We start from the raw sequence: 22,154 nt of genomic DNA on the forward strand, positions 1-22,154 counted from the left end.
AGAGAGAGAGAGAGAGAGAGAGAGAGAGAGAAACTAATACACATAAAAGGCAGACATTGAGAAAAATCACCCTACCAAAAAATGTGTGAATTCTGGGTTTGAGCAAACACATGCACCACCTTTCACTTCAAAATCTAATGTGTGTTGCTGTAGACTAAGGGCCCCAGAGCTTGATCAACCATGAAGAAATAAAGGAAAGGAAAAAGGAGTCAGTCTTAGTCACGCAACCTCATGCCTCACAGCCGTCCCTAGTAAGCACATCAGCCAAATGCTTTGTCTACCTGTAAAGTGACTTTAAAAAGAGAGGAAGAGGAGGAGTTGCTCTGCACTCTCTCTTTAAAATGTGGCACATGTTGTCATTCGTTCTATGATAGTTGGCCAAAAGACAAATCTGATTTCCTTTCCCAGACTCATTTTAATTTTAATTTTTATGAAAGCAGCAAAAACATGCTGCGCTCTCCATCCTATCCTCATTGTTTAAAAAAAAAACAAAATTAATATTGCTCCTTTTGAAAGACTAACCCCACTTCTCCTTCCTTAATTAGGCCCAATGGAAATATAGGCATAAGCATTCAACCGGGCAAGCCGACTGAAAAACACCCCCAAACCCTGAAAATCTAAATCAAGACCAAACCAATTATAGCATTTTATTTAGGTGGTGTTTATTTTTTGTATTTTTTTTAACTGTCAAGTGATTGACAGAATTTATGGTGGGCTCAACATTTTAAAGTATTTCTAGACTGTGGGGAAGACAGTTTGTACATAGCCTTTGCATGAAATTACTGCATTTTCCAGCCATGTCTTTTGGTGTGAAAGTATTACACTTTTACTAGCCGCAGCATTCTGGGTGTATACTTCTTTCGAGGAGACATTTTTCTAGCTGAGTTTAATCCAGTGAGTTAAAAGAGGGAAAGAATGTAAAATGAAGCTTTCTACTTGCATTTGGACATGGCATTTGTTTTTCATCGCAGGATGCTAAGAAATCTCTCTGGTTGTCTGGCTTTTTGCCTCACCTGTCTGAGGACAGAGGCCCTGAGGACAGCATGCAAATTTCAACCCCCTCACCCGAGCCCATCCTCTCACTTCCCCTCCTCTATTGAGCACACCTTATCCACAACAGGATGCTACCATTCATCCACAGAGGCCTTACCTGTCGGTTTTCTTGATCAGGATGGCCCTAAAGATGTGCTCCAGGGGTGTCTTCTCCCTCTCATGAGTGGGCTGCACGAAGGGGTGCAGGGCTGCCAGCGAGAAGCCCTGCTGGTACAGCTCCAGGAGCTGGGCGGGCAGGTCACGCAGGGAGGCCAGCCTCACTGCTGAGGACCCAGGGAGTTCCGCTGGAGTAGAGAGAGGAGAGGCTCATCAGAGACCCACCATGAGGCCCACACAGCGCTGCCCAAGCCCCTCTCCCCTTGCCCTAGGGGAGGATCCTCTAGGTCACTGTTAAAATGAATTTGTCCCAGTTTTTACTGTCTTCAAACAGACTTTATAGGTAGGCTGTCATTTTACAAATCACCCAAAGGCATTAATAACCGGATGTCAGCCAGGTGTGGTAGCTCCCAGCACTTTGGGAGGCTGAGGCAGATGGATAGCTTGAGCCCAGAAGTTTGAGACCAGCCTGAGCAACATGGTGAAACCTGGTCTCTAAAAAAATAATAATAATAAATTAAAAAGCCCAAAAATTAGCCAGTGCTTGTGGTCCTGGCTACTCAGGAGGCTGAGGTGGGAGTGTAGTTGAGCCAGGGAGGTGGAGGTTGCAGGGAGCCATGCACTCTAGAGGTCACTGCACTCTAGCCTGGGCAACAGAGTGAGACACTCTCAAAAATCAAATGATATAAAATAATAATGGAATGTTTTAGATCTAGAGTCATCTTCTCAGTGATCACAATGAACAAGTCATTTCCACCGCCTAAAAGAAAGAAAAACATATGTAAAGAAAGAAAAGAAGAAGGAAAGGGAAAAGAAGAAAACTATATTGAGCAAATATAAAAATGCTAGGAGGCAAAAAGCAGCATAAACAAAGTCAAAAGACCAACTGGAACAAAATTTCTGAAACGCTTAAGACAAAGGGCTGATTTCCTTAATTTGCTAAACCCTCCCCACCCCAAAATAATTTTTAAATGGGCAAAACATATGAATAGGCAATTGCCTAAAAAATGTGAAAGCCTAACCAACATTTGAAAGAATTACACAAATCAAAACCAGATTTTTACCTACTGAATTATTTTCAAACTTGGATTTTTAAATTTACTTATTTTTGAGAAGAGCAAACAAGGTTCAAAAGTCAAAAGGTACAAATGTGTATTCAGTGAAAAGTCTACATCCTAGCCCTATCCTCTGCCTCCTACATTTACTTCCCTAGAGGCAATCATTATTATTTTTGTGTGTGTATGGGCATTAACCATCAAATAATTCATACAAAAGTAAATAGGCCTATATATTTCCCTCCTCTTCTACATAGGCCTATATATTTCCCTTCTCTTCTAGAATGTCAGCATAACATTACACACCTGGCTTTTTAAAATCAATTTTTATCAATCAACAGTATACTTTTTAGCCAGGTGCAGTGCTCACGCCTGTAATCCCTGCACTTTGGGAGGTCAAGGCAGGCAGATCATCTGAGGTCAGGAGTTTGAGACCAGACTGGCCAACACGGTGAAACCCCATCTCTACTAAAAATACAAAAAATTAGCCAAGTGTGGTGGCGGGCGCCTGTAATCCCAGCTACTCAGGAAGCTGAGGTGGAAGAATCACTTGAACCCAGGAGGCAGAGGTTGGGGATTGCACTACTGCGCTCCAGCCTGGGCAAGAAGAGTGAAACTGTCTCAAAAAAACGCCCCAAAACCAAAACCAAAAACAGAAAAACCCCAAAAAACAGTATAGTTTTCTTAGAGACTATTCCATAGCAGTACACAGAGCTCTTCCTCATTCTTTCCTACAGATCCGTTGTGTGATATACCATGGAATATGCAAACTTTTGCTTTTATAAGTAATCTATTAATGAAAAATATCATTCCTACATGATTGCACATGTGTGCGCTTATAGTACCTATAAAAATAAATGCTTAGATGTGGAATTGCTGGGTTAAAAAAATATGCATCGTGTGTCTGTATCAAAACATCTCATGTGCCCTATAAATATATACACCTACTATGTACCCACCTAAAATAAAAAAACTAAAAATCAGAGGTGTAAATACACACACACACACACACACACACACACACACACACGTGCACTGTAATTTTTTCAGATAGTGCCAGATTCTCTCCATAGAGTAGTATGGAGTTATCTGCCATCAGTGATGTATAAAGGTGTTTCTTTTCTCATACTCTGACTATTCTCAGTGAAAAAATAAAAAGATCCCTGTGAGATGGTAACATATTTATTATGTAATTTGTATTTTTTTCTTATTGAACATTTCATATTTAAATGCTGTGTCTTCTTGTCTGTGAACTGTCTGTCCATTATCTTGCCTGGTGTCCTACTGGGTCACTGGATCTTTTTTCTACTGGTTTGTAAGAACTCTTTACATATTAGGAAATTTAGTTTTTATTTATTTGTCCCCAATTGGTTGCTTGTTTTCTGACTTTGCATATGATAGGTTTTGCCATGAAAAACTTTTTTTTTTTTTTTTTTTTTTTTTTGAGACAAAGTCTCACTCTGTCCCCCAGGCTGGAATGCAGTGATGCTAACTCGGCCCACTGCAAACTCCACCTCCTGGGTTCAAGTGATTCCATGAAGAACTTTTTGAATAAAGCTGAATTTACCAATCTTGCTTTCAATGGCTTCTGAGTTTTATGTCATAGCAGAAAGGCCTGGGGTTAAAAAACAATTATCTTGTGAATTCTGGTAATACATATTTCATTTTTTGCATATAAATCTTTGATCAATTTGGAATTTATTCTGCATAAAGCATGCAATATGAATTTAACTTTCCCCCCACCAAATGGGTTTAGCTATTTTTCCTCATTGATTTGAGATGGCACATATCATATGCCATTTATCATTTATTATATTCCCAAACATGAGTTTATGACTGTGATCCAATTATCTATTTGTATAAAACACTGCTTTAAACAATTTTAATTTCACATTAGCTTCTAATATCTGATTAAACTATTTCTCACATCTTTCTGTATTCCTGTTTCTATTTTGAATCTTCCTAATTTGTTTTTCTAAATGATCTTTAAAAATCAAGTTATCAAATTCCCCTTCCCCCACCAAAAAAAATTTTGTGGGTATTTTTATTGGGTCATGTTCAAATCATAGCTTAACCGAGAATGAATATTTTCACCATGCTGCAAGTTCCCATGCAAGAAACTGGCAAAATTTTGATTTGTTCAAGTCTTCCTTTGGGTCCCTCTGGAGCATACCAAAGTTTTCTTCACACAGTACATATTTATCAAGTTTATTTCTAGTCATTCTATATTTTATTGCTATTGAAATAATATATTTTCCTTTTTCATTTCTGTAATCTTCATTGCATGCAAGAGTGTTGGGGAAATAGGCATGCCCGTCCTTGTGGTGGGAGGGAACCTTTCTCTAGGGCAGAGTGGTATTGGCCTTCAATCCTAAAAATGCACACACTCTCTGTCCAGCAACCCCTCTACTGGTACTACTCCTATGGCTGGACTCATAAATGTCTTCCAAGATATATGGACAAAGATATTTACTACTGGGTATTGCTCTAATAGCAATCTTAATTGCAGGACTAAACACTGGAACACCCCAGTGATTAATCCTATGAACCATTAAGAAGATTAAAGTAAATCTGTTATGTGCTGATAGGGAAACAAGTCCAAGATACATTGCTAAGTTAAAAAAACAGAAGTGCACAACAGTGTTAATGGTATGGCCACTGTTATGTAAAGAATATTAGAAGGGCCAGGCATGATGGCTCACGCCTGTAATCCCAGCACTTTGGGAGGCCAAGGTGGGCAGGTCACAGTGTCAGGAGTTTGAGACCAGCCTGACCAACATGGTGAAAACCTGTCTCTACTAAAAATACAAAAATTAGCCGGGCATGGTAGTGCCCACCTGTAATCCACCCTACTCAGGGGGCTGAGGCAGGAGAATCACTTGAACCCGGGAGGCAGAGGTGGCAGTGAGCCAAGGTCATGGGCTGCACTACTCCAGCCTGGGTGACAGAGGGAGACTCCATCAAAAATAAAAAGAAAAAGAAAGAAAGAAAAAAGAAAGAATATTAGAAAGATAGAAGGATGGACAGACATAAATAAAAATCTTTTTTTTCTAGAAGGAATCACAAAAACATCAACATTGAAGAGGCCGGGCCACAGTGGCTCACGCCTGTAATCCCAGCACTTTGGGAGGCCAAGTGGGATAGATCACTTGAGGTTGGGAGTTCGAGACCAGCCTGACCAACATGGAGAAACCCTGTCTCCACCAAAAATACAAAAACATTATCCAGGCGTGGTGGCACATGCCTGTAATCCCAGCTACTTGGGAGGCTGAGGCAGGAGAATTGCTTGAGCCTGGGAGGTGAAGGTTGCAGTGAGCCCAGATTGCACCACTGCACTCCAGCCTGGGCGACAAGAGCATATCAAGCAAGCAAGCAAACAAACAAACAAAAAACACTGGAGAGAGGGACAGAGCAGGGGTGAAAGGATAGAAGGTCGTTTTTATTTTATCTTACACTTTCGATTCCATTACCACCAACAGGAGTCATTTGGGTGGAATGTTTATGAGTCATTTTTATTTTCCTCTTTTTATATAAAAAGTATTATTTAAAACTTTTTAATTAATGTGCTTTTTAAATTTTCTAATTTTTCTTAAATTTATTCTTATTTATTTATTTTGAGACAGAGCCATGCTCTGTCCCCCAGGCTGGAGTGCAGTGGTGCAATCACAGCTCATTGCAGCCTTGATCTCCTGGGCTCAAGTGATCCTCCTATTGACTCAGCCTCCAGAGTTGCTGGGACTTCAGGCACATGCCAGCATGTCCGGCTAATTTTTAAATTTCTTGTAGAGGTAGAGACAGGAATGGTCCAGGCTGGTCACAAACTCCTGGTTTTAAACGATCTTCCTGCCTTGGCCCAAATGTGCTATAGTTAAAAACAAATGTTAAAAGAAAACCTAGGGGTGCTTAACAACCACCTAACATCAGATACTGTAGCTCTCATTTCCATACATCATGCAAGAAATTTACAGGAAAAAAAATCTATAGCAATGATTCACTCTAAAACAAGCATTCAGCATCCTGGAGAAGGCTCCATTAATAAGAGTGACAAATGTAGGGCTAGCCAGAAAAGCAGAAAAGTATGCGATCTCTCCCTGAAGGGTACATTCAGTATATGCTGCTAGATAAGCAAATCCAAAGGTGAGTCTGGTAAAGCATCCTGAGCCTCTCCAGATTCTCCATGCACGGAAACCTGTCAAGGTGTCTCACAAGCAGCTTCTTGGATGCAGGCGAGGGGTCCTCTGCTCTAAAGCTTGTCCTGAACCCCAAGGCTTACAGCAGGGGTCCCCAACCCTGGAGCTGCACAACAGGAGGTGAGCGAGCATTACTACCTGAGCTCTGCCTCCTGTCCCGTTAACAGCGGTATTCGATTCTTTTAGGAGCATGAACCCTATTGTGAACTGTGCATGCGAGGGATCTAGGTTGTATACTCCTTATGAGAATCTAATGCCTGATGATCTGTCACTGTCTTCCATTATCCCCTAGATGGGACTGTCTAGTTGCAGGAAAACAAGCTCAGGGTTCTCACTGATTCTACATTATGAGTTGTATAATTATTTCAATACATATTACAATGTAATAATAACAGAAATAAAGCATAGAGTAAATGTAATACACTTGAATCAACCCAAAATCACCCCTCTACCCCCATCCATGTAAAATCTGCCTTCCAAACAACCAGGCCCTGGTGTCAAAAAGGTTGGTGACCATTGCTTTAGAGCAAGGTTCTTCAAAGTGCATGCTCTGGTCCAGCAGCGCCAGGGAACTTGATAGAAATGAGAACACCTGGGTCCCACCGTAGACCTACAGAATCAGAAGCTGAGCCATCTAGGGAGTTCAACTGCCCCAAAGAGTTTCACCTTGTCCCGCCTCCACCCACTCTCCTCTCCACAGGCAAGGAAACCTGTGACCGGCACCCAACTTCACACAGCCCAGCTGGAAACCCATCCCTTGCCAGCCCTGGGCCCAATCTGGGGGCCGTTCGGGCTTCTTCCTCAGTCTGCAGTGAGGGTGGATGGTGCCCTTTGTGTGCACTCCCAGGCCCGAGGCAGGGCAGAAACTAAGAGGAGGCAAGTGAGGAGATAACTCACCACAGGCACAAACTTTAAGGGAGCACCACAATCTCAGTAATCACAATAAATAAATATTTCATGCAATATGCTAAAATATAAAAATCAGTGCAAAAAACCAATGATAAGCAAAGTATCAAAATTTTTGATAAAGGTAAGTTCAGGCTGGGTGCCAGTGGCTCACAGCTGTAATCCCAGCACTTGATGGAGGCCAAGGCAGGAGGATCGCTTGAGCCCAGGAGTTTGAGACCAGCCTAGGTAAGACGGCAAAACTCCATCTGTACAAAAAAATACAAAAATTAGCTGAGTGTGATGGCATGGGCCTGTAGTCCCAGCTACTAGGGAAGCTGAGATGGGAGGATCACTTGAGCCCAGGGAGGTCAAGGATGCAGTAAGCCGAGATTGCACCACTGCACTCTAGCCCGGGGTGACAGAGTTACTTTATAAATAAAAAAAAATAAAAGATAGGATCAGTGTTTTTTCCTTTCACTTCAAGCTCCAATACAGCTTACACAGTACTGTCACTGATTTTGTCTTTATTTATTATAAAATGTTGCCTCATGCCCCTCACCCTAATCCCGGCCCAGCCCGAGACCTCCTTTTGTCCTCTTGTCCCAGATCCTGCAAATGCTGGCGTGGACCTTATGGAAACCAGGGGCAGGTTTCATCTGCTGTCAACAGATTACAAGGATGCTGAACCAAAAGGGCAAAGCCATGTGTGGTGGAGACACTGCTTGTTTTATTTGAAAAACTGAATGGGCTTTTGGTAGGAGTGTAAGCCTTTATGGAGGGCAAGTGCACGTTGTCAATCAAACCTAAAAATTCTATGTGGCACCAGGATCCCCTCTTCTTTGATAAAACTATATACAAACAGCATCTGTGAGTCATCGAATATGAGACCTCAAACTCAGCTGGTCTCTACAGCTCAATATTCTTTAAATGTTTCAAATTTTTCAAACTTTTCCTGCTACAATAAACCTTTATTGAGAGTTTGATAATTTATATATTTGTTTCCTCTTACGCATTACACTAAAACAAAAAGTAAAAGTAGTTAATATGTTTAGAAGACAGGGTTCTGGCTGGACACGGTGGCTCACACCTGTAATCCTAGCACTTTGGGAGGCCAAGGTGGGCGGATCACCTGAGAGCAGGAGTTCGAGACCAGCCTGGCCAACTTGGTAAAACCCCATCTCTAGCAAAAATACAAAAATTAGCCGGGCATGTTGGCGTGCACCTATAGTCCCAGCTACTCAGGGGGCTGAGGCCGGAGGATCACTTGAGTCCAGGAGGCGGAGGCTGCAATGAGCCAAGCTCATGCCACTGCCCTCCAGCCTGGCAGACACAGTAAAAGAACTCTGTCTCAAAAAAAAAAAAAAAAAAGAATACAGGGTTCTATGCCAGCTGCTGTCCTCACTGCCTGCTCACCTTAGGCATGTGAACACTCAATTCCTTTGTATAAAATGGTGATAACAATATCAGCCTGCCTTCCATCATAGAGTGGTTGTGAGGATCAAGTGGGATGACATATGTGCAATCCACAGAGCCCAAAACAATCACGGGTGGTGGCACTGGCCATGGTGAATGTGGGGACTGGTCACAAGAACATGGTGTGGGGCCATGAAATCCTTCCCCATTCCTGCCCATACCTTTTAATCTCCATGCTCCCAAATTGGTGCACTAAAAATATTAGTCAACCAACTGCTTTATATTTAAATGCTTCCTGAATAAAACATAATACCTTTTAAATTTTTATCTTAAAATCTAAAGATGTATCTCCTGTCAAAGCTAAGCAATTTTATGGCTTTAATTTTTGGTATGCATGCTGTCAAAGTAAGTTTAGCTTCATGGTTAAAAAAAACAAATAAAAATGAATCTCAATGATCTTAAAGCAATAAAAAAAAAGGTTTCTATTATAAATATGATTAAAGGCCTTAATCTCATGTTTCTATTTGAACTCTAACCTTAAAAATACAAAAGAAAACAATTCTTACAAACTGACCAATTCCCCAGTGTTACTCCTGAGCAAATAAACAAAGGAATGATTTCTCCATTTGGATGGACAAACCAATTGTAGCCTGTTGGTGTGTTTCTCACCCTACTTATCAGAGTAACCTCTCCACTATTTCGTTTTGTAATAGTTGCCTGATTTCATTTACAAATTATGTAACCTTGGGCAAGCTATAGAGCTCCCTCCCTATCTCTTGGGGCCCTCATTTACAAAATGAAGACTTTGGATGGGCAATTGCAAAAGGAGCTTTCAACTTTAAAATGCAATAATTTTATTATTTCAATTTCAGGCTAAGATACCAGTTTCTAACTAAAAAGTAACATTGGATAATATAACAAATGTTTTCAAAGTTAACTGAAAGAGTTCCCCCAAACCAGAGCTAGAATTGGAATAAGGAACACCCACATGGCATGTGTGGGTAGCTGGAGAGAGGAAGGAGAGGCTGGAAGATACCCGCTGCCCGTGGGCAGGAGAAGCATCAGCGCTGCCCCAGGGTTCCAGCCTTCTGCCTGCCCAGGCACTAGGGATTCTGGGCTAACTGTCCCCGGAGGAGTGTGGGGAACTTTTCAGGGGAGTTCTAGGGAACAGATGCCTGCCCAGTGGTAGGAGAGAAAACGAATGTTTTAAGTATCGCTGGGGATGATGGGTCCACTTCATCCTAGAGGACAGCTACAAGGAAACAGCATGAGTTATTCTGAAGTTATGTTGGCTTCCTGGCCTTTGACCAGGACGTGACTCTAAGGCTGAGCCACACAAACTGTCTCATCGTAAGTTAAAATTTCTAATCATAACTTCATAGTCGGAAGATGAGGGGCACTGGTGAGGCTGTCTTAGCCACCGTTATCCTCCAGAAAGAGAAAATGCAGCCTACTCAGAGTGGGCAGCCGCTGCGAGGGCTGCTCACACCTTTTTCTCCACTTTCTAATTTGTTGGGTTCTGTAGTCTTAATCTGTAGTGATCGCACTCGCCTCATCTGGGAAACACACCCACATGCTCCCACACCGCCACAATCTTGGCTCACTGCAACCTCCGCCTCCTGGACTCAAGTGATCCTCCCGCCTCAGCCCCCTGAGTAGCTGGGACTACAGGTGTGTGCCAACATGCCCAGTTAATTTTGGTGTTTTTAGTAGAGAGGGGGTTTCACCACATTGGCCAGGCTAGTCTTGAACTCCTGCCCATCTTCATCCCATACCAGGGCTTTGTCCTGCTGCAGTGCAAAGGACAGTTCTCTCCCGGCTTCTCCTGTGCCTGGGCAGGGGCAGTCTCATCTCCTTACTGAACAGAGGGCTTGGTGCAGATCCCAAAGCCAGTAATAGAGACATTCGTGGGCCAGGGAGATAGAGTAAACAAAAGACAGGAGAGCAATGAACACCAAGGCCTCATCTTGCCCAAGGGGGCAGCATTGTGTCCTTGTTGGTACTGCTAAAGGGCAAGTGGGCCCAGTGGTGCCAGAACTTCTAACTCTTAACTTTCAAGAAGTCAGAAATCTTAACCCTCCTAGTCTTTAAATGTGGCATGTAATTATAATTTTATTTTCAATCCCATACCGTCAAAGCCGAGACCTGGCAGGTTGCAAGGTATGAATGGGGCATTTGATAAAGGTGGGGAATGGATACCCTGCACTCCTTCCTATCTCTGACCCTGGCATTGTCCAGGCACAGTGTGGGCATCAGGCGTCACGCACAGAGGAGGATGCCGCTCTGTTCATTCCCACATCATCACAAGGTACATCACAGGCCTCAAGGACACATCTGCAGGTATTTCATACTGGCCTCTAATTTCTCTTTTTTCTATACTGGTATTGAGATGAACAAAAAGTTTAGAACCACATGATTACATTTTGAATCTTTTGGAAAGCTTTTTTAAAATTCCAGACTCTATTACCAATAATAGGCTTTTCTAAAATCAAAATACAGAAAGTACTGCTGAAAAGGTATTTTGGGTGGCAGAAGAGTCCAAACATCTTTTGAAATAAGTGTTTTGTTTTTCTTTCAGAAAATAACTCCACATAAATAAATAAACCATTATTCAAAGAGCTAAAAAAAAAAAAGAAAAGAAAGGAATGAAAACAGAGAAAAAACATAATCCACAAACCACACATTTCTTAACACTCCAGGGATAAAGTAAATTCTGTTTTTGCTATGACTATGTTTTGTTTAGCAAAAACATTCTGCAGCCCCATTTATTCCCTGGAAACAAAGCCCTTCAGACATTTGCAAAGGGCCAAAGTGAGGTCTTTGCTATTTCAAACTTTATTATTGGGAAAGTATCAGCCTCCAACACAAGGAAGAAACCATTGCATGCAGCAACTGCACATTTCACTCAGCTCTATAAAGCAGGAGATGGCAGGCTGAACTGCAACAGCTCCTATTATTTTGCCCAGAAATCATTTGTGACTTTAACCTAATTATTCAAAGTCCGACTTTGCTTTTCTAATTACATCCGCTAATGGATCTGTCAATAGCAAGGAGTGCAACACGAGACAGACACCATCTCCCTCGGGTAATTTCCCTCACAGGTGAAGCTGATAATGACACTGCTCAACCAAATCTCTCTTTTCGCCTTAAAGTTCCTTCAAGACTGCTAGTGCTATAACATCAATCTGCCTGGGCTTTGCAGTAGATCCAATTTAGCAAAACACTAAAATCAATCACTTTCGATGCAGGGCTTTTATTGTACAGGGAAGAAATAGGAGTCCAATTTTTAAAATAATGTTTGTAGTGTTTTCTATATGTGTTATTTCTAAATCTGTGGAATAAGTTAAAACTTTTATTCTAGAGCTTAAAAAATGTAGACTTCTGTCATCTTCTCATTAAACAAATTCATGTTTCTGAAACTTAAAAAACAAAACAAGACAAAATACATATCCAGGCTCCGGAGACCACACCATTTCAACACTATTTTTAAAATCGGAAGTGAAATGTCCGTAACATAAAATTAATCATTTTAAAGTGAACGATTTGGCGGCATTTAGTACGTTCATGATGTTGCATAGCCATCAACTCTATCTGTAGGTTCTAAAACATTTTCATCACTCAAAAGGAAACCCCATAACCATTAAGCAGTTGCTCTTCCCATTCCTCTCTTCCCCAGCCCTGGCAATCAGCAATATGCTTTCATAAAAAACCACGTTTTTAAAATTTGTAATTTATTTTTATTGTGTAAATTTAATGTGTACAACGTGATGCTTTCATGTACATATGCTTAGTGGAATGATTACCACAGTCAAGCAAACCAACATAACCATCACCTTACACGGTTTTCTTTTTTGTGTGTGGTAAGAGTACCTAAAATCTATTCTCTTAGCAGATTTCCAGTTTACAATATTATTAGCTACAGTCCCCATGTTGTACACTAGATCTCTAGATTTACTTATCATACATAACTGCAGCTTTGTACCTTTGACCTACATCTCCCCATCTCCCTGACCCCCCAAACTACGGTTCTACTGTTTCTATGTATTTGATTTTTAGTTTAAGGTTGCTCATATATGCGAGATTACGTAATATTTTTCCTTCTGTGTTTGGCTTATTTCACTTAGCAGAATGTCCTCTGGTTCATCCATGCTGTTGTAAATGGAAGATCATCTTCTCTTTTAAGGCTGAATAACATTCCATTGTGTATATATACCACAGTTTACTTATCCAATCATCTATTGATGGACATGCAGGTTGTTTCCATATCCTGGCTATTGTGAATAATGCTGCAAAGAATATGGAGTGCAGATATCTCTTCAACAGACTGCTTTCATTTCCTTTGGAGAAACACCCAGTAATGGGATTGCTAGATCATGTGGTAATTCTATTTTTAATTTTTGATGAAACTTCATATTGTTTTCCATAATGGCTGTACTAGTTTACATTCCCACCAACGGTGTGCCTTATTCTCCATGTTCCCTTATTCTCCACATCCTCACCAGCACTTGTTATCTCTTGTATTTTTTATAGTAGCCATCCTAACAGGTGTGAGCTGTGGTTTTGATTTGCATTTCCCTGATGATTAGTGATGCTAATAAGCATCCTTTCATATACGTGTGGGCCTCTTTTACATCTCCTTTGGAGATATGTCTATTCGGGCCCTTTGCCCATTTTTCAAGTTGGGTTATTTGTATTTTTGCTGTTGAGCTGAGAGAGTCCTGAAACACTATTCTTAATACCTTAATTAAACCGCGGATGAACACACCGGGGAATCTCAGTAAGACTAAAAGAACTTCTTTAAGCTTATATAAACCTAAGATTCTGCAGGTCAATCAGGGAGTAACTGGCAAAGCAACAGATGCCTTGTCAGATGAGCTAAATTGCAGACTGCCAGACCATAAATGACTGTTAAAGCATCAGACTGCCATGACAATGGGACTGGGGAGGGGGTGGGGGAGAATTAAATTGTTATTGGTTTGCTCATCATTTCAGAGAATCACACATAGTCAATGAATTACACACACACACACACACACACACACACACACACACCATTGTACTGTAAAAATTCAGTGTCCTGGTATTTGCAAGGAAACTGCCTCAACAATTTCCATTGACTGTATCTATTAATAAAACCCAGAAGACGGCATTATTGCTCACCTCACCAGCCCATTTTGTCAGAGAAGACACAGGTTAAAACACATCAAGAATCCTTTTAAAGAAACACCAGGTCCCCGATGCATAGATTTAGTAGTGGGTACTCAAATATTAAAAGCAACCAGCTAGAAATGGAACCTGGAGTATTGATAAAATATTGCATATATTTTAAAGTACTTTTGCAAGAGAAGAGAAGATGCAAAGGATCACCAATTATTCAGGATTGATAACCAGAGTCATCCATAACAAATCCAAGAAGAGCTTTTCGTGAGTCAGAAGAAAGCAAGTTACGTTTTAAGCCATTTTCCTAATGAGTCTGATAGCTGACACTCTTGGTAGTTCTCTTGATTTTGAGAGTACATTACACTGATGGCATCGAAGACTAGCCACTAATGAATGTACACAATATAAAAATTAAACTACTGTATTTACAGTATCAAATGATTTGTCATAGAAATCCTGTATGGATTTTCTGTTATAAAGTCTCAAGACTTTATTTCTCTATGTCCTTATGGATTTTCTCCAGGCACTCCAGCTTCCTCCCACATCCCAAAGATGTGCACCTTAGGTAAACAGGCATGTCTCCCTTGTCCCAGTCTAAAGGAGTGTGAGTGTGTGTGTGAGAGTGCTCCCGCAATGAAATGACATCTTGTCTAGGGCTGGTACCTGCCTTGCATCCTGAGCTGCTGGGACAGGCTCCGGCCACCCAAGACCCTGAACTGGAAAAAACGAGTTGGAAAATGAATGAAGGAATGAATACAAATAATAGTAAAATAAAAATGTGTAAAGTCCATGACCATTACACAGGTGCACAGCAATAAACAATGTGTGATGAATACACTCGACGAGCCCACAAGATTTGTTATTGTTTTTGAACTTCGTGGTGGGAGGAAGTGCTCCTTAGGAGTCTTGCTTTGCAAACATTTATCCCTTGATTTAACCCGCCACCACTACAGCCATTACTCACTATTTCACCAAAAATTGGGTAAGTCATTATCTTATTTGCTTTTATTAATCTTTCTTAAATGTATGTACAGCTCACATTTATTCCCATGTTTAGTATTAGAACTGTTTTGGTCTTCATGGAGAAGTTGGGTAAGGTTTTTGTGACCAGAAATATGCCACAGGAATTTAACTCTTGCTTTTCTCAATTAGCCTGTGGTAAAATTGGTTTCATTATCCATGGTTTTATTTACAGTTGCAGTTTTCAAGAACCTACGGACAAGGTTAAGTGCGGACTTACTATGCAGAGGTTAACAGTACTGAAACAATGCTGTTGCAGCCAAGTTCTTAGAGAAAACATATAAGAAAAATAAGGCTCTTTACAAGGCACTTCTGAGAAGTCTCAGTTTCAACTAAGAGTGTGATTGCTCTGATCCCTTCTCAGACAGGTGTGTTGAAGACAGAGGATCCCACTAAAGGAGTGCCCTTGATGGGTATCAGGTACGAAGCTGCGAGCACACTCTGACCCTGGAGTCCACAGAACCCCTCGCAGCCCACGTATGTCCTCACCCACCCACCATCTGAAAACTTGAACTAGGACCTAGGCAGGGTACCAGCTCTTTCAGAATAAGAAGGGACATGTCGGATTTTTCAAATCTGAAACAACCAAGCACCAATTTAATTTCCCACATCCATGCAATAACATTCATCAGCAGTAGAACCGCTGAAGACATCATAGCTCATCCATATTAGATTATTAGGTAGAAATCCTGAAAATGAGTTAGATCCAAAGCTCTGACCTGGAAGGATACCCAGCAAAGATTGAGAAAAACATGAGGCAGAGTGATGCACATACTCTGTGTGCTCATTGTTAGAAAATCACACCAAACCCCTAAACATGTGTCTAGGTACGCAGGGGCACAGGGAAGGTGTGGAAGGAGACCCACTAGGAGGTTAACATGATTAAGCCAGGGGATTGGGGACTGGGGCTGGGGCAAGAAGAGATCAACTATTTTTTTAATTACTTACTTTCACGGTTTTCTAATTAACAGAAATAATGTTAATTAGACAGAACTGTATAAGAGGACAATGGCAATGGAATAACACCATTAAGAGTTTCAATTGCCGAAGTCAGGGACAGAGCTCTCCTCTAAATTTCATGGGCCTAACAAATTCAAGGAAGAGAAAGAGAAACAAAAGGGAGATAAAGGGAGGCTTTCTTTATCCACATCATCTAAAGACGAGTCCCCCTCCCTCATCCATACAACTCTCTCTTCCTGTCTCTCTCTCCCTCCCCCACATTCTGTCTCTCTCTCTGTTGCCCCTCCTCTCTCTCTCTCTCTCTCTCACGCGCGCGCACGCGCGCACACACACACACACACACACACACACACACACAAACACACGCAGCTCTCCAACTGTGCTGTCCAGGACAGTGGCCACATGTGGCTATTGAGCACTCGAAATGTGGCTAGTCTGAACAAATGTGCTATAAGAATAAAATGTTCAACCAATTTCAAAGACTTAGTATCAAAAAGAGAATGTAAAATATCTAAGTAAAAAGTTTTTTATATTAACAACACTGAAATGACAATATTTTAGATATATTAAGATTAAATAAAATATATTAATATTAATTTCATGTGTTTCTTTTAACTTTTAAAAATGTGGCTTCTAAAAAGTTTAAACTTGCACATGTGGCTTGAAGTATATTTCCATTGGACAGCTCTGTTCTATATCAATTACCAATCATTGGTTTCACAGCATCTATCAGAAGTTTTAATTCTATAAATTGTTCATTGAAGGTTTTTTTTCCTGTCTTCCCTACCACATAAGTTCCACCGGGCCAGATCCATACTGAGTTTATCCGCCAACAAGTTGGCCAACCGAAGAGTGCCTAGAGAAGGCTCATTAGCAGCCATCATTAAATGAAGAAATTCTCCTCTGATAAGGCCACAGCCCACATCAGGACTGCAATATCACTCTGTCCATCAAAGAAAGTTCAGTGCAAACTGCTACCTGCAGTCACTCTGGTGGATGGTGAGCTCTGGGGTTCCCATACTCCCTTGGCCCTAAAGCAGATTAGCCACAAGACCAAGACCAAAGAACCACAATGAGTCCTGGAAAAGAGGCAGCCAGTATAAAGCTCAGAGGAAACCTAGAAACCATTTTTTTTTTATTGTGGTAAAATATGCCTAACATCAAATTTATTATTCTAACCACTTTAGGTAGCGTCAGGTAAATTCACGTTATTGTGCTACCATCACCACCATGTATCTCCAGGAAATCTTCCTTGGCCTCACCTTTCAGTCCACGTCCAACAAGCAGAAGGGATACCTCACTTTCATGTCACCAGTTATCCTCCTCTGTCCCTGCTAGTGTGAGCAGGAGTTACAAAAGCAACAGGAAGAAAAAAGAAGCTGCTGAGTTGGAATAATTCAAAAACATGCCACTGGGAAAAGTTGATATGACAACAAAAGCAAAGGAAGACTAAAATTTTCACTTTGTAAAGATGGATACTAATAGGGCGAAGACCATGGTTATATACAAGAAAGTGACTGGAAATCTCAACTCCAAACAGCAGAAAATGGAAAACAAGAAGTTTTCCAAGAAGTAGGGTGCCTGAGGGCATGAGCACGCTTGAGTTTGGCATCTGCACAGGAAACAAGGTCATTTCTTTTTCTCCGGAGTCATTATCATCAAGGTCTCAACTCTGCAACAAAATTTCACATTCGTTTATTAATAAAGTCTTAGGTGAATTTTCAAAAGCTTCTGAATATAATGATATAAAACAATGTACTATGGAAACTGTTGGAGAGCATAAAGAGCCTGTGCAAGAGGCTTATGACAATAAATTCCGCACTCAGGAGGCTTGGCGCGACTTCTAGCCACAAAAGAAGCCCACTCATTTGTTCAAAGGTACCACCCGAGACAAACCAGCAAATTCCTATCAGTGGAATCTCCTTTTCCTCACTGTAGTGTAGACACACCAGATATTCAGCACTGCTGTCACGTAACCGTTCACTAGGTCTACACAAAGTTCATGCATTGTAAATGCATTTTAACAAATACTGTTTATCTGTCTTATGACATCACAAAAGATTCAGCAAAACTCAGTCAAATGAGAAGGACCAGACAGTTCTTATGCTCTAAAACAGGCTTCCACACCTGCATTTTCAGCTTTGCATGAAGAATTACCACCTTCTTGTGCAAACTCCCAAATTGGTGTATGGAAATAGAAAATCATACACACGAGTTGAGCAGCTCTGCTCCACTAACCAATTTGCATGCAAAATTGACATCAGAACTCTCTGGTCTATTTTTGCCCATGTAAGAGATGGCATTTAGAATGTCCTGGGGGCTGCTTTTGGTTCCCACTATGAAAATGGGGTCCCTAGTGGTGTTTGGGCGCATGTGCATGTGTCCCTCCCAGCTGTCTTCTCAGGCACTCCAGTGAAAAGGAGAAAAGTTTGAGAATGAGATCAAGTACAACAACGAGGTGAGAGGCAAAGGTCTGGGGATGTTCTTCAGACTAGTACAGCGAAGCAGTCAGATGAAAATCACTTCCAATTATACCCAGAAAAATGCAGTCTATCAACAGTTGGCACAAGAAGAAAAAGATGGATTTTTAATCAGGCAAAGGCATAGGCTTTCTGGACTTGCCAGTGATGTGATTTACTGAAATGGACATGGAGGAGCTGGGCTTTTGAGATTGCATATGAGGATCCGATAGGCATTTATGTACTTATAAGGAATCTTTAGATGTTCCCTAACATACTATTTCTTCCCTCTCTATATTATTTCTTCTCTCTTTCTTTTTTTTTCTTTTTCTTTCCTACCTCCCTTCCACCCAGGGAGCCACCAGCCACAGGTGGCTATTGAGCATCTGCAATGTGGCCAGGTGATTGAGATGTGCCCAAAGTATAAATACACACAGGATTTCAAAGACTCGATTAAAAAAAAAAAGTTAAACTCTCTCAAATAATAATTTTTATTGATTACATATTGAAATGATAAATTGTATGAGATATTGGATGAAATAAAATATATCATTATAATTAACTTGCCTGTTTTTATTTTTTAATGTGGTTACTAGAAAATTTTTAAATGGCATTCACAGGTCATATTGTATTTCTCTTGGACTGCTCTGTTCTAGAGCCTTTTGTTTTAAATAGCTGCATTTTATTCCAGTCCAAAAAAACCATGATCCCTTGTCTACTTTTATGGAGGTGACAGTTTAATTCCTTATTCAACATTTGTTAGCTACAGCTACAAGTTAAGGTCACTTCTTTTTCCCAAAATAAACCTGTAACGCCAAGGAATGGGGACAAGCTGTCACAGCCCTTACAATGTGGGATCAAAAGAGTAACCTTCCTTGAAGCACATTAAATTTGCGTGTGTGTGGTGTGTGTGTGTGGTGTGTGTGTGTGTGTGTGTATGTGTGTTTTAACTAACTGTTGCTATTCCAAATTGGAAGAAAAAAGCACAACTTTTTACTGCTTTCATGTTTGATGGTTTGCTCCCTGTGAGCCTTAAATGCTTGCTCTTCAAGAATCTCTAGCAACACAATCACATGGCTTCTAAAGTGTGTACCTCTCAGGAGCCACGGCATTCTGACCTTCTTCTGCCCTGTTGGCAGGCCCCAAACATCCTCCTGAGTCACAGATCCCACCCCATGCAGGGATTACAGGCTGCGAATCACTGCTCTAGCAAAACTAGAAATAACTGCCGAGGGCGAGCAGCCAGCCGGCATCCCACAGAGATTATTCATAGCAGAAATATCAATAGACAGTAGGCCCTCCGGTTGGTTGTGTTGAGTCCCTGGAAGTGCTTTGTGCTGAATTTTCCAGATGATTTGTGTTACGCTCCAGAAATGCAACGTCTCCCTCACACACTTAATAAATGCATCCGTGTGGTTTTAATGTTTCAACTTCGTGTAGCTTCCCTCTTCCTGTGCTTTCTGGTCTGGTTCCTTGGGGAGTGGGGTGGGAAGGCTTCCTGATACCTGAAATTCCCACAGATTCATAAGAAATGAGTAGGATTATGACTTTGTGTTAACCAGAGTGCACTTTATCTTTGTTCTAAATTATGCAGATCCTATTAGGCAAATAAAGACAGAAATCTGGGATTGAATTATAGGAGACAAAGCCGGTTATTCACCAAATCTGGCTCAGGCAGACGGGTGCTGTATTAGCTCCAATTCCTGATCTGCAGCCAGATTACCTGGGTTCAAATTTCAGTGCCATCCCTTACTAGCCGATGAATTATGAATGCTTACAGGCCTTAATTTTGTCTATAGAGGAGAAAAACAACACCATTCTCATCGGGCTGCTATGAGGATCGAGATAATGCACATCAAGTGCTAGAAGTGCTCCTGGAGCTCATAACTCCCCCATGCATGGGAGCTGCTGAAGTCATCGTTATGCTCGTTATTCATAACCCTTATCACCTCACAGCTTGTTACCAAGCATGGCAGCCTGTCACATCCACGAGTTGATCCTTATGTCTTGAAACCACTCCAGCTCTGCATCAATATTCTTCAGGTTTCTCACCTGACTTTAATTTCTCAGCCATTTCTGAATGTGAGCCAAAAATGGTCTAGAACATCAAGACTCAGTAAAATAAATGAGGCAAAAGTCATGCTGATGGACTGCTGCCTCTGACTTGCACACGACTCCACTACAGGCTTCTGAATTACTTATTGAAAGGGGCGGCTGGGCACAGTGGCTCACACCTGTAATCCCAGCACTTTGGGAGGCCAAGGTGGGTGGATCACCTAAGGTCAGGAGTTCGAGACCAGCCTGGCCAAGATGGTGAAACCCCCTCTCTACTAAAAACACAAAAATCAGCCGGGCATGGTGGCACATGCCTGTAATCCCAGATACTCGGGAGGCTGAGGCAGGAGAATTGCTTGAATCCAGGAGGTGGAGATTGCAGTGAGCCGAGATCACGTGCCACTGCACTCCAGCCTGGGCGACAGAGCGAGACTCTGTCTGGGGACGAGGGGAAGAAAAAAAGAAAGGAAAGGGGCATGAGGAGGAAGGGACAGGGCATGTCTGCCGTGGGACTGCACAAGACTAGAGAGCTGGTTCTAGAAAATGGTCCCATCTCTAGAAGTGACCAGGAAGCAGCAGGAGGAGGGCTGCAGGAGGCCCCAGGGAGGCACGACAGGGGGAAGGGGTGGAATCATGGTGGGAATACATTTAGTTCATAGCACACAGAGCAAAGGCAGAAGACGTGTCACCCCCATCCTGACCCCTCTCCATGCCTGTCTCAAAACCATCCCAATTTGTAAAATTAAATGTACAAACAGAAAATATTTCCCTGAACGAGTCATAAAACATCAGCTTCTCCACTTTCCTTCCTAACCCACAATTTTTAATTTCCTCTACTAACTGCTGGAACGAGGGCTCATATCTTAAATTCTCCTCCCACCTCAGGCCTGCCTTGCCTGCAGCTCTGCCTGGGAGCATTTCAGGCCAAACATTTAAAATGAAAAAATAAGCCCTAAGTGTCTATCCTTGGCTATGTCATAGAAAGGGGAGGCTGAAGAGATAGTAGCTGGTCACATTCAGGCACACAGTGGTGGTGGCCTCAGAGAAGGTGGCCAGGCAGGGTGAGAACCTGAGGCCCCTCCAAGGGCTCTCCCACTGCACCATGATGCTGCATGACCTGAAGTCCACCAGCATCCTGTTCAGGTTGACATGTCTCCCATGCCTGTGCTCCTGCAGGCGGCTTCTACTGGCAAATTAGCTTCATCAAACAGCACTAGGTAACCTTGGCCTGTCTCTATCTCCTGTCTCTAACTGCTCCTGAGGCAGGACAGGTGCTCCTAACCCAGGATTAAAACAACAAGTTTAACAAATGCTGTGAAACTAACCCAGTGTCTGTTCCACACCCATCAGAGAAGGTGTTATTTTGCCTTCTCTTAACTTTTCATCAGACCCTGTTCTCGTCTCTTTCTTTCTTTTTTTTTTTTTTTTCCATCCTAAGAAAACAAAGCCAAAGAGACGGCTGGGAGATGAGGGAGAGGGACAGGCAAAGACAGCTCCTAGGTCTGTGGTTTGCATGGATCTGAATGGGTGGTGGTACCCCACCACTTAGTTTTGGTCATGTTGACTGCAGAGGGCCTCTGTGACATCCCAGAGGAAACATTAGTAAGGCCATTAATATACGATCTTCAGCTCAGGAGAACTCTGGGTTGGGGATAGAAAACTGAGGATCATGTACCTGTGCATAAATGCTCACTAAGGCTAGGGGCTTGGATAAACTCTCATTCAGAGAGAACATGCAGACATAAAAGCAGGTCTCCAACCAAGAACGACCAAACTCAGTATTTAGTGGCCGAGCAGATGGGCAG

At 41.8% G+C, this 22,154-nt stretch overlaps 1 protein-coding gene across 5 annotated transcripts in view; it reads right to left on the bottom strand.

The window, feature by feature from the left end:
- Window positions 1-22,154, bottom strand: part of RFTN1 (raftlin, lipid raft linker 1) — a 206,483-nt gene that overhangs the window by 117,554 nt on the left and 66,775 nt on the right. For all 5 annotated transcript variants that reach the window (XM_017522502.1, XM_017522503.2, XM_037736225.1 and 2 more), the window contains exon 3: window positions 1,151-1,337. In XM_017522502.1, the coding sequence (XP_017377991.1) occupies window positions 1,151-1,337 (187 nt within the window). The remainder of the gene's footprint in view (window positions 1-1,150; window positions 1,338-22,154) is intronic.

Source organism: Cebus imitator, unplaced genomic scaffold (genome assembly GCF_001604975.1).
Source record: "Cebus imitator isolate Cc_AM_T3 unplaced genomic scaffold, Cebus_imitator-1.0 Scaffold24, whole genome shotgun sequence".
In the NCBI taxonomy this organism is placed as follows: domain Eukaryota; kingdom Metazoa; phylum Chordata; class Mammalia; order Primates; family Cebidae; genus Cebus; species Cebus imitator.